The sequence below is a fragment of the Strix aluco genome, chromosome 6 (genome assembly GCF_031877795.1).
Source record: "Strix aluco isolate bStrAlu1 chromosome 6, bStrAlu1.hap1, whole genome shotgun sequence".
Lineage (NCBI taxonomy): Eukaryota > Metazoa > Chordata > Aves > Strigiformes > Strigidae > Strix > Strix aluco.
The window spans coordinates 38,397,128-38,414,847 of record NC_133936.1 but is presented as its reverse complement, the minus strand read 5'-3'; the positions used below and the strand labels follow the sequence as shown (position 1 = coordinate 38,414,847).

The following is a 17,720-nucleotide window of genomic DNA, read 5'->3' as shown; positions in this document are numbered from 1 at the left end:
TGCCTGCCCAAGTACCTGACTTTAATTCAGCTAGAAACACACCTCTGTGAACTGAGTACTAGTGTGACTTTTGGATTCCATAAAAATCAACAGCACTTTCATGAATTGTATTCTCAGGTATTTGGGAATCATCACAAGAATATCAGGTTTTGTTTGGGGTTTTTTTTTAAAGCCATTTATATTATCAACTCTGCTAAACAACATGCAAACAGCATTGGCAGGACACCCCCATCTTCAGCTAGGTACCACCACATTCTGAACAGAGGCATCCAAGGCCACAGTCCAGCAAAGCAACAGGGAACAAGCAGCAATACTGACCAGTGGAACCTCTAAGTGCTTAAAGTGAAGTGCATGCTTAAAGTGCTTTGCTGGATCGCTGCCCAGTGCCACAAAGTGAATCCAAGGCAGATATAGGACTGGTACAGGAGAAAGAAGTGTGCAGTGAACGTTGACACCACTTGGAATCACGTGAACCCTGCTCCGTATTACACGCTTGGAAACGGGGCCAGGTGGCAAGGCTGGGCTTGGAGCAATGCGTGCATCTAGACTCAAACCTGCAGGAGCTGGTGTGCTGCCAGCCCCACAGGCCAACGTTGAAGGCACTTGGCGACTGCAGACCAGCCCGTCTGTGTCTGCATATGTCACTATATCAATCTATAGATTCAAAGCTTCTCCCCTAGTGCTGTATACAAGGTAAAAATCTAACAAGTTTGACGACTTTAAAATGAACTGTTATAAAAACCTGAAAAACTGAATTAGGAAGGAGAAAACAATGATAAATGGAAATATGCTATAAAGTTTTCCCCGTAAACACAATACGAAGGCTGTTTTTGTCACAGTCAAGATTGTGTCATAGATGCAGCCTGTAAAAAACCATAGATAGCCAGGATATTCAAAACATCCCAGCAAAGGAAATAAAGCCCATCACATCAGAAGCAAAAAAAAAAAAAAAAAGGATGATGTGTTGCTCCCTGGTCACTTTGCAGGACCCAATCAGTGTCTGAGTCTAAACAGGCTTTCATGCTCCCCTGTTTGCGGCACAGGCAAACCTGAGGCGCAACACAGCCTGGAGCAAGGCATGTTCTCCTTATGAAATATTTGTCACTGAAGTCCTTCCTGAAAAGTCTATTTCCCAGGCAGTGTGTTCAAGGCAGCAGCTGGATAAAGGGCTGTGGCTTTATTTGCTTCAGTGTTAAACTGCATCATCTGTAAATGAAGAATTTCACCGAGTGGAGCAGGGATAATTAGTCAGGATCGGAGGAACAAGCCATTTGCTCAAGAAGTGTCTGAGGAACCAGAAATTAAACTCTGTACTTCATTTAGAAGGAAATCTAGTGTTCATATAATCAGCTCTCGGTTGCCTGTGACTGCAGGGAGCGTGGAAAGGCAGCCTTCCTTCAACCCCGGGCCAAGGACAAAGGAATACTGCGGCTGTTGGTAAGTAGAGTAAACAACATTTGTTCCCCAGTTGTCTGTTGCTTGGCAACCAAAGCTCCCTGTACAGTTTTAAATGATCAATGAGTCCTGCAAATGAGGAGGCATAATGATGCTCTCTTCAAAGCCTGTCTGAAGCTTCATCCCCATAGCAACCACCAGACCCAGCTTGACAAATTGATCACCTGATTCTGTCGTCTTAAAAGGCTGCTTATTTTTTATGGCTGTGCACTCTCTGAGCAGTAGTGTTCACACATAGAAAGGCAGTTCTGTCCCCAACTTCAGTTATACTGGCTCACATTAATACAAATTAAATAAAGACCCAGAACTGACAGCAGGCCTGATATAAAATCCCAGGGGAAGCCTCCTGATGTGATCAGAGCCTTAGAGAATAGCTTTGCCCTTTCCACCAGTGAAAGGGCGCACCAAACCTCTTTTTGAGAAATCAGAGCCGTTCCGAGATTATATCCAGAAACCCACTCCATCCCACATTTCTTCTGTCACTGTAATGAAGCAATTTCTGAAAAAAAACACTGCAGTGTTTTGGATATGACATTTCCCAAAAGAGATAAGCAACAGGACCAAAATTTTCAGGAGGTGTTTAAGTGACACTCCTAAATCCGTAGAGACCTAAAAATATAGCTAAGGCTTCCCTCCCTCACCACCCCCTGAAATCACTCACCAGCTTCATTTACTTTATGGCACTACCCAGTGTCCAGCACCACTGAAAATCTGGTTCTATCTTTACCTGCCTGAATCTAGATTAAAAGAAGCTAATGTATCAATGCCATGCTGGAAAACCATGGCCTGAGCTTCACAAGGCAACGTGGGAATATGTTTGCATGACTGTGTTGCTTTCTTAGTCTGCTCCTTTGGGCCAGTAGTCTAAACCAAGCTAAGCAGCAGGATGCAGAGAAGGCCTAATGAAGGCAATGGAGAGAGGCTTGCAAAAATCCTTTGCTAAAGGGAAAGAAAATTTGATCAGAAGGAAGCCAGAAAAGATACCAGTTGCCTGAGGCTGAATCCAGCTAAGGTGGGTTGAACCCGCAAGTTATTTGTTAATGTCTTTAATTATAAGAAACCAACATATTAGAAAAGACCAAAGAAAATGTCCCAACAGGCCAGCTACAGATTTCTTCAGTGGAAGTGGCATTGAATATCAAGTGTCACTGCCTTGTTCATCACCCAGAAATGAAACTTGTTGAATTAAGAATTTGAGATAAACACCCAGCACCCTTGGTGTGTACAGACAACAGCAAATTCAAGATAAAGGACTTCTGTGACCTCCACCACTGAGTCACACCAGACTAACTTCCTGCTGAAGGCGTTTGTACCTGGGATGTGCGGTGCCTCTCTCCTGAGAGGTTTGAGAGGATACGCTTCCATCCAAGGAATTTCCACGATGACATGCTGAAACACTGGCCTTTGGAGGTACAGAATCTGGCTGGGTTGTCTCACAGACCACCTGTAGTCCCTTTGGATAGTTTTAATAAAAGGAAATAGGTATATAAACATATTTGTCTCTCCCTTTAGTTTCCTTACTGCAATTTGTGCTTAGACATGACTATTACTTACACCATAATACCATGGTAATACCATGGAGAAACTGATCAAGCCTGGGGCTTCTCAGTACTAGGCATTGTACAGGCAAAGGGTAAGACAGGGCTCTTGCCCCAGGAAGTGCATAAGATCAGGCTTCCATCCTATAAGATAGGATAAGGCCAAGCTGATCCTGACAGCTACACTCAATACCCTTTGGTCCCACTGCAGACAAGGTTGGAAGCCTTTGGGACAACTGTGAAGAACTGTAATTTCTGGAGATGGAATACTTCAGGGTGGTAACTGCATCTGTTTCAATATTAATTTCCCCCCTTCCTCAGCTCCTTATTCAAGCTTGTCTAACGTTAGCATAGAACTTACTTCGGTATGTCCACTGTCCAGATTAGGGGATTCACAAGTCACACTCTGATTGTTGGTGGGAGAACTTCTCTTAGCTGAGAAAAGAAGTCATAGGAGGACATTTCAGGAATCACCTCCAATATTAAAATGTACCACTGAAAGGGTAGACCAGAAAACAAAAACAAACCCAAAGCAGACTTCCTAGGCATTAACCACAGCCATAAAAAGAAAAAAGGACTGTTTTAATTTTTGCACAATTCTTTCAATTGTGTTGTCAACAACATTGTCTACTGAAAATCTCTATTTCTTTAAAATTCAGTTTGAATATAAATTTTATCCTAAATCCATTTGGCATTAAACTGTGTTCTCCTGTGCATACTAGTGCCTTTTATTTTGGAGCTTTTTCTCCTCCTTTTTTCACATATATTCAGCTCCTTTTCTAGGTTACATCTCTCAGAATGTATTGTGATTTCCAATTTGACAAATGCCTTCATCACAGGAAATACACAAATGTCATACAGAAAGTTTGATCAGCAATACTGTAGAAGACCAAAGGCATCACAAAAACTGGGATGACAATTCTTGAAGTCCCGTCACATCACAAGCTATTCAGATGTGACTTAGTATCAGACTGACTCCAGACAAAACATTGCAAAGCTTCTTCACTAGAATTTTTTTTAATTTGTTTTTCGAAGGAAAATATACATAAATTTAACTTTTTTGGTCCCAATTTGAGATGACAATGTTAAGATAGCAGAATCTTCCTTGATATAAAGAACCTCCTATCAATTTCTATTTCCATTCTGCTGAAAATGTTTTCAAAACATAACAGAGTATTTTCCTTTCAGACTTTACTCCTGAAGTTATTCTTTAGGGATTTTCTGACCACACTCCAGACCTATGGAAGAAATTCCAACAGTCAAAGAAAACTTAGGATTTTGGTTACTTTCAGGGCTGAAATGCTACTTTTTACTTCCAGAAGTTGAAGCAGAGGGAAGAAGAGCTAGATGTCAAAGATGATTTTAAATAATTGTAAAGATTTGAATCTTTTCAATTCTGGACTGTCCCAGAGGCCTACAAAGCCTTCAGAACAAAATATGACATCTGAAATGACTTGTCATCAGAAAAATCTGATTTATCGAACTACATTTTCACTGCTGTGAAAGTTACAGTCCCATGCTTTTGAGAACAAGCAAGCAATGCTACAGTGAGATACACAGCACACTTTTGATTAACTACCTTGTAGGAATTATGCAAAACTGTTGTCTAAAAACATAAAAGTAAAAAGGATTTTTTTAGGACTAGGCCAGACACAAAGACTTGGAAGCTTAAGCACCCAACTCCAGTCTCATTATGGCTGAAGTAAAAAGGAGGAGCAACCCCTTTCAGTATGCAAAAGCAAATTCACAACCTAAGCCTTCTTTGGAGCCTCTTGGAACTAATTTGTTTAATTTTGTAACATGGTGAAATTCACATTTTAGATAGGAGGAGGACCTACACTATTGATTGTGTGATCTTCACTGCTAATTTTTGTCCAGTGCCAGTCTGGGAAAGCCTTCCCCACCCATGTCAGGCGGCTGCTAGATACTGCCTTTGCCCTTCTTAGCAACTAAGGAAGATATGGTGAAACAGACATATGAGGCTGACAGGGGATGATAACTCCACTGAAGAGTTTCTCATTTCCTATTTGTGATTTCTCTCTATTTAATTATTATGCAAATGTTGGTTGACTCTGAGGGGAAACAACCTTAAACTGCTCTCAAAGGTTTGACTAGTTCCTGCAGGATTAACATATTCCTTCATATACGATGGCTACAGAACATAAGGCAGCATCAGGCAAACAAAGGAAAGGTTTCCCGGTTACACCACCACAGCAAAGTCACAGACCTGTAACGATGTTCCTGATCGGTTTTACAAGGGCGTTGAAGGCCGAAACTTCAGGCTGCCTGTGTTCCCACATAGGCTGCCAAATAACAAGGCCACTAGCCAACCGAAATGTCAGGTCAGACTCCTAGAAAGACAAACAGAGGCCGTATCACACAAGCTCACACAAAATAACATTGCTGCCAGTCTAAAAGGATTGTCATTTCCCTGATGCACAGGTCTTACAACAAATGAGTGATACCATGTGCAGTTCAGTGGTAAGCGTATGCTAACTCAAGGGCCACTGACAGTACTCAGCAGACTTGCTCACCAGCAAATCTTAGTAGGATCAAGGGGCGGGTATGCACTTACTTGCCCCAAGGTCACATCTATGTTAGGAGACGCTGATGTTGGTATAGTCCATCTATCCCCATAAGGCAAACAAACATGGTAATAGCAGTTTTGGCAGCATAATTATAGCTGCACCACCATCTCCTGTTGACACAGCTCCACATGCCTCAGCGGTTGAAATCGATGACGCAGACAGAGCTAAAGGAACGGCAGGAGCTGACTACTTGTAGCTCTCCAGCCCTTCTATTCCCTACTCCTTGTTAGTGCCGTCTCGGCATAATGAGCTCACAAGCCTTGTTATAAACTAATCTTGTTTTTAATTACTATTTTCACTAAGGAGCACCTTGCAAGGCTTGTGGAAGTGGTAACAGTAACACGTGTTGCAGTTTTACTGTGCACTGCCAGCTTTTGGTGACATGCCAACACTTTTATCTGCAGTTGTTAAGTTACAGGATTACATGCATCCACCTCACCCCCCAAAACACTCATTTAAAAACACATTGCTAAATCCACAAATCCCCTCAGAAGTTAGGCAATCCATCTCTTAGGTCTGCCTATGCAAACATGTATCATCTTCCTTGAGCACATGCATTACTTTGGTTATCTGATTAGACAGTATTCTTCCCCTGAGACCTCTACCTCTGTGAAACACAGTGGGGACAAGGCTGACTTAGCCAGTTACATGCCTCATTTACCTCACCTTTTTTGAGCTTTGCTTTGATGACAGAAATATGCATGTTTTCATGGGCTTGTCAATGTTCATCACTACAGTATCTCAGAGATCTCAGGGATTTTCAAGGTAAACCTGAGTTATTGTTATTAATCCCATCTTCTAAATGGGAAACTACATCCCAGAAAGATTAATATAAAAAAATTGGAAACCTAATCTCTAATAGCCAGGGTCTACCTCAAGTTTAGTTGAATTTATTCAAAGGGCAGCCCACATTTGTGTGTGTAGCACTGGGAAGAAATCAGCATTTCTTCCTGTCATGTCCCAGTAGCTTACAGAGAAAATGCGGAACTAGTAAACAAGTATGAAAAATTTGGGCTAAATAAATTGAGCAACTAAGAATCTAGCAAAGAATCTAGCTCTCCAGACCTGCTTTCACCTGCCTTAACCAAAGCAGATATCCTAACCCAGATATCCTTTATCTCCTGTACTTTCTTATCTTCTTCAACCGCTGCAGCATACAAGGCAGGATTAGAACAGGTAACAGCCTCCATCACTTCACGACTTTATAGACCTTTACCAAGCACCAACTCTCCAGAGCCAGTTTCTCTTCCAAGGCCCAGCTGGAAACATAAAGGCTAAACGGCAGCCCTCCAGAGAGACTAAAGACAAGAGGCAGGAGTCAGAGCAAGCAGAAAATGTCTCCTCACACCACCACTCTGCAAAGCTGATGCACTCAGCATAAAATCAACAGAGGCACCCCAGCAGACAGGAAGCTTCCAACTTCAGAACAAAGGCATGTTCAATTGCGTTTGCTGGTGCCTTGCTTATACTGCTATCACGCATTCCTGGTAATTAGCATCAAGATGATTAGTAATGACAACAACAAATCCCAGTGGCAGCCCCACAGTGGAACCCCTGAAAAGCTAGCAAGCTGCTGCTGAGCAATGGCTGAGAATCACTGGAGCAAGCTAAAGCTTGCAATCCTTTCTGCAGGTTCCAGGGTCCCAAAGACTTCACAAGGGCCACAGATGTTTGACATTCCCAAGGGCTGAAAATGGCTCACTCCAGATTTATTTGCCTTTGTGTCTGCCCAGTGCTGTGGTGATTTTTCATGTCACTGGAAGTATTTCTTCCTGATGGCAGTGGTATACTGCCAGCCTGTTAAAACATTTCCAGTGGTCACCCAGTGGTCACTGTAGGCTGAATTAATTAGCAATCACAAAGACAGAATAATTCTTTTCCTTCTCAGAGCTGTCTCCACACAAGTACCCCATCAGTGCTCCACTTACTTTAATCCTGTGGACAAGGGGAGCAAAGAGGAACACAAAGAGCTCCACTGTGGCCATGGAGTTCTGGAAGAACTTCCTTCTGTTAGTCTCGTCCTCATCATTTGTGCTGCTGGGCCGGGGATGTCCTGGTGATCCTTGGTTTTCAGCCTGGTGGATAAAGGCGCTACTGCTCCCTCCCCAACTAGAGCCTCTGTCTCCTCCAAATCGGTCATTGCTGCAGTCCTGAGGGGCCTCCAGCAGCATCCAGTGAAGAGTGTGAAGAAGCTTTGTTTCAGCTACTCCAAGCTTATCCTGGTGTCCTGGATGGAAAAATGCATCACAGTATCTCACAGGGTTTCCATTAATGGTACTGTTGAGACTTTCAGAGCCACACAGGAAACTGGGCATCCAGCTTCCTGATAAGCATTTGAAAATTAAAGTTCTACCATTAAAAGTATTAGCATTCTGTTTCATTATGTTTGAAACCTCCTAATTCACAAGTCTCCATTTACTTCACAGCATTTGCAGTTCAATCCCTGAAATGTCAGTTGCAGGGCAACTGAATGCACGGACACAGAGAGCTCCTAAAAGATACTGGCTCGACAGCCTCGTCTGTTTGACTCTGTTGTATAAGACAAAATGCAAGTCAGCACTGCAAGGTGCTCAAGCTGTCCTGTTCATGTTCCCTACTGGCATGTCTCATGGAGCAAATTCCTGCTGAAATCAGTAAAAGACTAGTAAAGGAAGTTAGATTTGGACCTGGCTCTATCCGTATTATCTGATTGACTTATCTGGTGAGAATCACATGCATTGGTCTGAATAAAAAGAAGAAAAAAAACCCTGAAGATATTAAAAGTACCTGCTGCAACTGGCCACTGCAGCATGCCTTGAAAGAAATATGTACTCCTTCAAGGAACCCATGGCTGCTGGGTGGTGAGACTTTTGTTAAAGTTAGTTTTATTATCTCTGGAAAATAACTAGCAAAATATTATTGAACTACTTTGATTCTTCAGCTCATCAGACCATTAACTTCACTGGGGAAGCTCTCACAGGTTACCCTGCTGTAAATGAGAACAGATCGAGAAAGGTAATCCACAGAATGAACTAACTGGGGTTCTAGGATTTAGAATATGTTGGCACTGTGAGCATCAGTCTGTCATATTTTGACTGGTAACTTCAGTAATGGAAAAACAAACTCACATGAGCACTAACCTAGCTTGTTTCGGTTGGAGAGCAGTGTTGCGGTGCAGTGCAGCACATGTGGGAGCGCAGCTTGGACAAGTTCCCAGCGAGAAATGCTCTGGATGGCTTCAGAGAGAGCTGGAGAAAGGCCATGCAGCTTGTTCTCTACTAAAACTCTTTCAAAAGACTAAAAGTAAGAACAAAAAAAAGACACTGTATATCTATTTCTGGACATACCTTCCAGTATATTGAACATTCTCTTTTAAAAACCTGTAATCTGTAATTTTTCATTATATAACTAAAGCACACCTTATAATATTTTTCCTGAAAGACACAGACTGTAGCTAAAGCTCACCAGACATATAGACACACTTGGCTAAGAAATGAATGATCCACTCAATATACTTTCTGTAATAAAAAAGAATTAAAGCAAGTATCATATGTATATTAGTAAGTGCTGACATCAAGCCAGACTTACAGTTGTGTTGGGCATTAATGCAGCAGGCCAGTAATACTGTTGGAAGTCACAGGAGCTAATGAAGCCTGTATTTGTGGAGCTGAGAGCTGGATATTCTTGTCACACACACATGCTCTTTCAGTTTAGTGTAACATAAAGGGTGACCCATTAAAGGTACATGGGCCTTAGGAAATGTTTTCACACCCTGCCACAAAAAATAATCAGTGTACAAAATTTTTTGTTGAGCCATGATGTAATGGTTTTGTGAACATTTAAAAGACCTGATGGCTGCAGCAAGTTCATTATTTCCACCTCAAGCAACAAAAAATAAGACTGTCTGCCTTTGAAATCCCTAAGGAAGTTCCTTATCGCTAGTTGCTCCAACCATTCCCATAAGTTCTCCCTCTGAGCAGATGCAGAGATCTCATTATAGGTCACAAAAGCAGTTATATTACTTCACTGAAGTTCCTAAAGTGAAGACATACATTACTGATAATGCATGTCCTTGCCATATACCAGCTTAGACTCCTTGATACCTATTTGCTCACAAGCTGTTTTACCAATTTTATCAAGCTGTGGGCAAACAAGTAACTTGGCATTCATGACCTAATGGATGCTTCAAATGCCCTCACTCCAGATTCATAAAGCTTATCCTTCAACACCAGTCAGATTTTTCTTGTAAAATTGGAGAGGTAATATGAACAGACTTAATTACAAAGAAGAAAAGCAAAAAGGGCAGCAGTTGTAACCTAGCTCTGCTAAATGACCAGTCACTCCCCAGCGTGGCATGCTAGCCACTGGTAACATGCACTCTTCTGCATACCCCAGCAGCTGTGCACATTTGTTCTCCCGGGTCGTGGCCACACTCACAGGTGTGGGCAGACATGAGCTCCTCTACCAAGACGCAGGATGCCCTGGAGCAAGCACAGTGCTGCACCAGTGTGGTTTTACAGCATCCCCGTAACAGCTCTGCTCTGACCAGCTTGGAGGCGGAGAAACGCACATCTACCTGTACTTACAACCTAAGACAGAAACTCCCCAATAGCACCAGGCACAGACAAAGAGAAGGGGAGGGGGACTATATGGGCTTACACAGATATTTCTGGGGGGTGTTCAGAACTGAGTGTGCTTATAAAGGACTAAGCCTGTAGCAACACAAATTGAACCTGAGGAAATACTGACAATAAACATCAGATCTGCCAACAAATGTAAGCGTGTAGAAAGTCACACTGCCCACCTACTAGAAACCCCAGATTCTAGTCAGAAAACTCAACAGACTTTATGGAGAAATGGCTGAAATTGGAGGGCATTAGATGTAAAGTGTGGACAAAAATGCTGGCTTTCTGGGGATTAGTCAAAAATAATTTGCCGTGGATTAGGTTGTCAGCAATGTGTACTTCTTGGGACCAGGATCGGATGTCTACCAGGGAAAGGATGCCTCAAATCACTTAAGTGATCTGCTGGGGGCCAAATTGTCTACAAGGGGAAACGGTCTCCTGCCATTCATTCCTACCAGTTCAGGAATGGGGGGAACATGAAAGGATGGCCAGTGCTTGGAAAGCCTTGGCAGGCTGGGGAGCGAAGTACTTGTTGTAATGTCTGAGTATTCTACTCCATTCAGGAACTACAAAGTCATCGAACCACAGTAGCAGTCCAGAGCTCATTAGTATAAAGACAACAGAGGTCTAGAACAACTATCCCAGGCAAGGTTACCTAACAAAAGGGGGCAACAAAGCAGCAAAGTATCCCCAGAAACCAGACAAGAGGTGCAGTGTTAATGCACGGTTACAGGCAACACAAAGTCTGAAAGGGCCAGTGAAAAACATGAGATTTTATTTATTTCTGCCAAAATGAGACAGGGTACCACTCCTTATTTGTTGCTCCAGCCCCACACTCCCATCTCTACTCATGGATCAGCTCTGGAGCTCACTGAAGCCTTCATTCAGCCAAGCCAAGCCTTTGCACAAGCCCGAATGAAGCTCAGCATAGACGTAAGTAGTCTCTACCAGGTTAGTGCTCACTAACCTGGTAGAGACTACTTACCTCTGCCTGCCAAGCACCAGTGCTGACCTAGGCTTATGAAAATAAATCACCTTCGCACCTCCAATAGAAAAGTCAAGCCATAAGCTCACACTTCAGTACAGTGACAAAGCTATTCAGTTTACAGAGCAAGGGGAGGGAAAAAATCGCTGTGAGCAGCAACACTATTCTGAAGCATGATGGAAGACACACTGTTGCCCTCCAGATTTCCATTCACGGTCTCAGGGGTACTTCAAAGGCATCAGGGAGAACGCCCTCCATTAACTGACTTCTGGAAGCTCTGGCCCACATTCTGCATACTTCAGAAACTCAAGAGGAAGCTAGGGAGCCTGCAATTATGTCTTTAAATCAGGCTTGTATTTACCTCAACATTTTGGGTTTCTGAGCCATGTGAAGCTTTTCCTACATGGTTAGCCACCAGATTCCTCTGTTCTTTCAGAGATCAGAAAGCTAAATATATTTCTGTGCCACAACAAAAGATTAGCTTTCGGAACAGCATATGTGATCACAAGCATCTGAGACAGAAGTACTGCGTGTTACCAGGAAAATGTTAACTCAAAGGCTACTGTATGGAAACCACTGAGTGTCCCTGTGTGCTGTGGGCACTGACTGGTACACAACTGCCACAGCACATGTATTGTCATCATGGGACCTAGTCGGCATCCATCCCCCACACTGATAACTGTCACAAGCAGCCCAACAACAACGTGCAGTTCTTTGGACAGGTGTCCCACGGGTTGTGCCTGGAGTTCTCCAGAAAGGTCCAGCTCACAGCAGCTTCTGCCTACACCAGACGTTGAAGATGCAAGGCCCTGGGTTAGCATTTGCTCCTGTAGAGTCTCCCTTTTTGAGTCTGCTATGGCTCTACTCTAGCTTTCAGGACCTGCTCCAGAGAATATACAGACATTAAGATGAAAGACCTAATTTTCACCCCACACGAACTAAGCAACTGCTGCTACAGCTGAGAGGCGTTATATGCTTCAATGAGAAGGCTGAATGAAAATGTCTGAAGTAGGCTACCTGTAAACCAGACAGAAGAGAGATCTTGTCATGCTGTGGATATGTCTGGAGCAGCAGTCTCAGGGCTGCTGCTTGGCTAAGAAAAGAGTTACCTACTTACAGCAGGCTTGTCCATGCCTGCAACACCCCACGTGCCAAAGGAGGATAAAGAACATCTGCCAAGGTGGTAGTGAGGGAAGTCAGCATTATGCCTTGGCTGGAGAAAGGGCAGCCCCTTTCAGCGGTGTTCTCTGTGTGTGTGTTCAGCTCCCTCAGGGCCACTTACACAAACATTTTTCCTTTTAGCCTGATGATGCCATCTGTTTTCACAGGGAGTGGCGGTCAGTCCTGTCTGGCTGCCTTCCCACTGCTGCTCTTCTCCTTTTACTTTCTTCTCCACCAAGAACCAAAGGAGCTATCAAACACCTTGTGACGAGGGTCAGCCTGTGTGTCACTTTGCTGCTGGAAAATAGGTAGCTTCCTGAAGAAACCTAGACAAGCAGTACAGGACAGAGCAGATTCTGGCTGGGCTTTGCCATGGTTTCCTATACAGCTTTGCTCAAGTTGTATGACCGTCCCCTGCTCTAAGTGCAGGGGAGCTGTACCTGCGGCAAACTGCATAAGGCAGCAAGGGCTCAGCCAGACCCCTAGCCCCCGCTAGACAGCCAGCACCTTGGGAAGCTCAGCACTCCCCGTTCCATCCTCTCGGGAGTGCCAGATGAGCTGCAGGCCTCCTCCAGGGAAGGAGCCCTAGAGGATCTCACTTGAGGGAAAAAAAAGAAAAAGCAGTAAGCTAGGAGAGCAAAGTACAGTGTTTAGCCTAGTCTATGTACAGAAGAACACTGGCAGAGACACAGAGAAACTGTTAGTGCTTCTTGAACCAGACTTCTGTCCTTGGAGGGAACATTACTGCCCTGTTGTTCCAAAGCTCAGGCTGCATCATGGTGGAAAGCAGAGACCATTGCTAAAGTCACTCCAGACTGACTGGAAAGAACTTGAAATGCAGACAGACAGTATTGCCAGTCTGGGGAAGGTCCTCTGAGTAGGGAAGAGTTCCTGGAAAGATCTAAAACATTAATCTAGGAGTTCATAGAACAAGGGATGATAAGGCTCCATTGTTTACTAAACATAGTACAAACATTGACAAGCAATGAAACACAGATGTCAAGCCCTTTATTTACAGAAGATTCCCGTGTTCAAAAATTCAGTTTCCTGCAACCATGTCCACTGGCTAGATAAAATAAAGGTGGCCTCTTTTAAAACTGTTCCATATCTATTCTTTAATAATTCACAACAGCAAAACATATTACTACACTTGCAAAAACAAGTAATAAACCAGAAAAGAGGTAAACTTTGAATTTGCAGGATCCTCCAGGAAAGGTTTAGGTTCTGCCATGCCCAGTGCAATCCAGGGTAAAAGAATTTAAAACATATCCTTGAGTCCCTTACCCTCACCCAAAAAAATGCATTAGCTTTTTACAGTACTCACATACATTCCTGTGAGGTCATTTATGGCTTTCACTCATGCATGTTAGGAATGACATTGTGTTGGGGCAGAAGAGATTCAGACTGGGGAGAAGGAAGAACATCAAATCCGTACTGAGGCGCAAGAGCATTTAGACAGTGTAAGACAATCCGGGGGGTGTGGTATTTATCTTCATGTTAAAGGCTATTATTTGTGGACCAGTTGAAGTCAGTGTGATTGTTCAGGTAAGGGAAAAAAGGTTATGAAAGGGCCAGGTCTTTCCTCAAGGATTGTAGTATAAGGCAAAGCTCAAAGAAGCAATGCGATCTGCTCTTGCAGACCAGATGCTGTACTCACTGAATCCAGGCCTCCAGCATCTGCTTCCTCAATGCACAACATGCAGCAAAATCTACTGCAGCAAGTTTAGAGCCAAGAATAGTAATAGAACACTGCACAATGTTGTGTCACATGCATTGTCAGACAGTTAACAGCCTATAGACATGCCTGGAACGATTCTGGCTAGAGAGTTTTAAAAGGACAGATCATATAAGAGGCGCACAGTATTTTTCGGCACACTAGTCAATACAGTGGTGTTAGACAGTCATCTTGAAGTTTCAGAAGACAAGCCAACTACCTGTCAAGTCCCAGAAACCCTGTCTCACCCGCGCACGCAGCACTGGATAATACGGAAGTGTGGATGTGGGCAGACGTTCCTGTGCACTGGAACTCATGGAAACTCATGAGCAAAAGAAGGTGGCAGATGCAGTAGCTCAGGCTCTATCCCATCAGTTGCTCAAAACTAAGCCCCACCTTTGAAAGTTTTCTACCACAATTTAATGATTATGTTAGGAATTGGAGAAGAATCAAGTTCTCCTTCACCCAAGGGTGGAAATGGATTGGATATTCACGAAATGCATTTTTCCAGAGCTCCCTTTTCCTTGGCTGAAGTGTGTGATTTATGTTGTCTTGCAGTTCATTTTTGTTTGTTGTTTCTGTTTTGGTTGGTTTGTTTGTTTGTTTTTTACACTTAGTAAATTCTGATATGTGCTCATAGAAGAAAGGTGCTTTAGAATCAGCCCGGGGGACACAGACAAAGACCTGATGCCAACAGGACAGCATGAAGCACAAGGAAGTCACAGGTACATCATGGAGAACACACAGAGAAGGAAGCTCTGTCCCTCTACCCAACAGTAACAGACATGGGCTCACAGGTGGGGCCACAGCCTCAGATTATAGGTGCTTCAAGGCATGACACCTGCACACTGCTGAGAATCCTAGTAAAGGACATAAGGCAACAAGCTCCATTTTCTACCCTCTGAATGACCAGGAACTGTCAATGGCATAAACCAGTGATGATGCTTTTTTCTCCATGTGCCAGAATTACGATAAATTTTACTCACCAACACACTAAACCAGCAGTTCTCTATCGGTATTTGGTATCTAGCAATAACCCTGAAAAATGTATGGATTTCTTAGAAGAAAATTAGTCAGCAGCAGCTAGGGCTTCTCCAGCTTAATACCTTGTGAGAAGGGAGTCAGACAATTGCTGCAGAGAGACCTAAGTACTTTAAACTATTAAGGTACACGTCCAGACCAAGTTTTTCCAGTCTGTCAAGTCTGGCTGCAACTGCTTAATGTACTTTAAGTCATCCAAAGATCAGCAACAGTTCAAGGAATTCTGAAATTCCCTACATACCCATCTTATTTGAACTTGCTGCATGCCTTCCCTTTCTCCTCCCTTTAGACGGTAGACTAAGGTTTAATTCAAAATAAGAGTTATTAGTATCTGCATAATAAGCTCTTGTTAATTATGCTCCTAAGACATGCTCCTTCTGTTTTCCAGTAGAAGAGGTATTTTCATCTTGCACAATGGAAAAAGTATTGTCTAAATCCTGCTAGTAACGTTTAGATTTTTCAATATTTTAAGTCTGAAAAAACTCCAGTAATTGCAAACTGAGATGATATCAATCTCATCTGAAAGCACATACACACATGATGAAATACAAGTTTAGATCCAGATTGTTGTAGCTCAGTCTGCCCATACCATTATTTACTTTATTTAATTACTAATATCCAAATCAATATGTTTTTGTTGTGTCTAGAGATGCACATGATATCCAAATTCTCTAGATGGGAAAAGGTTTCAAATCCTTCATGTGATAAAAGTACAAAATAAAGCTGAACGGACTAAATCCACTTCTGGCGTAACCTGAGAAGTTTGCTGATCAGCCACCATGGTCAGATCAAGTTGCATGAAAAGTTACTTACTAGTAAGAAAAAGAGAAACATGTACATACCACACAGGAAGCTTCATATTGTTTCCCCAGTTTAGGTCTTAAAAATGCACTGAAGGAAGGGAGAAAAAGTGTTAGAGACCCAGTACTTCAAGTGTGGATTTTGCATAGTTATTTTTAGGATTTTTCTCATGTCAGAAGGTTGGCAAAAGGCTGAGAAACTTAAATGTAAAGGAAGACATAAAGGCCAAAACAATGTTCAGATACCTGTTGATGGCATCTGACAAAATGCGGTTACCTTTTCTAGAAGACAAAAGTACCCGCGCCGGTATGCCAAGAGGGAGTTAATCCACCCTCAAGAAAAGTCCTGTTCCCCATGGATAAAATCATCCACCAGACAGTTTTCACCCATTTCATCCCAGTGAAAGATTTTGAATATATTCTGTTTAAAATGTGTTAAGTATTACTGAACTTGGCCTTGCCTCTATTTGAAGCCAGAGATGCATTTGCCAGTTTCGTATTAAGTATTTTCCTCCACAACTGCGGATGTGGAAGGCTTATGACGAACTGCAGGCCTCTACCCTGTAAGCAGAGAACACCCACCCTCTGCTGTCATTCCCCTCCAGAACGGGATCAGAGTTAAATATTTTAAAAACTAATCAGGTCACCTTATTGCAGCATTTTTTAATTTATTTTTTTCGGAGGACTCTGAAACTGTGGAATAAAGGGATTTTGTGACTGAGGCCTTAAATCAGAGCCACCACCTTCAAACCTTCCAAACTCCCCCCACAGCCCCCGCAATGTTTTCAGTTTAGAATTCTGTTAAGACAGGAGACAGACAGGATTCACAAGGAACATAAAGCCCCAGCCATACATTTAGCCTGCCCCTCACACATCATTACTCTCCAATCCAATGAAATAAAGTGAGACTTTGACGTATCTGTTTTTGCATGCCGACCTCTCACAGCATAGATTACACTTCCAGAACGGCTGCAAATACAGATACGGGCAAAGCTGCAAGTCCGGTGCAGCCCTGAGGGATGCTGCTTCTGGTGCCAGAGCTCCGGGAGTCCTCTTAAAAAGTGTAGGGGGGTGATGACGGGGAGGAGGGGGAAGGTGCACAGACACACATACACACGGATGTGTTAAAGTCACATCAAGAAGCTGCCTGGGACTGCCACCAGGTTAAGCTGCCCCCAGTGCTTCCCCCACCCCCGGTACACACAGATTGCTCTACACTGAGGGCAAAGAGAACAGCCTGTCTCACGCCTTCGCGTTTGCAGCGGCAACAACCGCTTTCTCCTGGCCGCTGGGCAGCAGCAGCTGGCCCGCCCCCCCCCCCCCTCCCTTCCACTGCCCTGTTGCAGCTGTACCCCAAGTACCCAGGGCTCGCCGCTCTCACCTGGTTTGCCTCCACAGGAAGGTCTGGATGGGCAGAGGGATGCCGCGGCCGCTCTCCTGCTCCTGGCCCTCTGAGCTTTTCCTTTTCACCATGATGCCGATGACGGCTGCCGCTGCCAGCCAGCCTCAGCAGACGCACCAGCCGGGATCTCCCATGGCTGCCTCTCTGCTCTGCGTAACTCTGTGCCCTCTTCCCTTCATCCTCCGCCGCCCGCCCCCTCGCTCCCCTCTCACACCTCCCTCCAGCTTTGCCGGTGCAAAATGGCTGCAGAAGGCAGGGAGGAAATTAGGGGAGCGAAGATGTCCGCGCCGCTCCGCTTCCTCCTGCCTTCAGCACCTCCCTCCCTGGACAGCGCCCAGCTCCCGCCGCCACCCCGCGCCCGCGGAGCGCGGCAACAGGCCCCTGCGCGCCCCCCCCCGCTCCCCCCGCCGGGGACCCCCGCCGAGACACGGC

General features: G+C 44.0%; 1 protein-coding gene across 5 annotated transcripts in view; it reads right to left on the bottom strand.

Moving 5' to 3' along the window:
- The window catches only part of UNC80 (unc-80 homolog, NALCN channel complex subunit), a 133,720-nt gene extending 116,253 nt beyond the window's left edge, over window positions 1-17,467 (bottom strand). For all 5 annotated transcript variants that reach the window (XM_074829703.1, XM_074829706.1, XM_074829704.1 and 2 more), the window contains exons 1-7: window positions 17,268-17,467; window positions 15,929-15,977; window positions 8,701-8,857; window positions 7,510-7,808; window positions 5,221-5,344; window positions 3,355-3,428; window positions 2,769-2,908 (exon numbers count right to left, since the gene is read on the bottom strand). In XM_074829703.1, the coding sequence (XP_074685804.1) occupies window positions 2,769-2,908; window positions 3,355-3,428; window positions 5,221-5,344; window positions 7,510-7,808; window positions 8,701-8,857; window positions 15,929-15,977; window positions 17,268-17,359 (935 nt within the window). In that variant the 5' untranslated portion in view covers window positions 17,360-17,467. The remainder of the gene's footprint in view (window positions 1-2,768; window positions 2,909-3,354; window positions 3,429-5,220; window positions 5,345-7,509; window positions 7,809-8,700; window positions 8,858-15,928; window positions 15,978-17,267) is intronic.
- Between the last annotated feature and the right edge of the window lie 253 nt (window positions 17,468-17,720).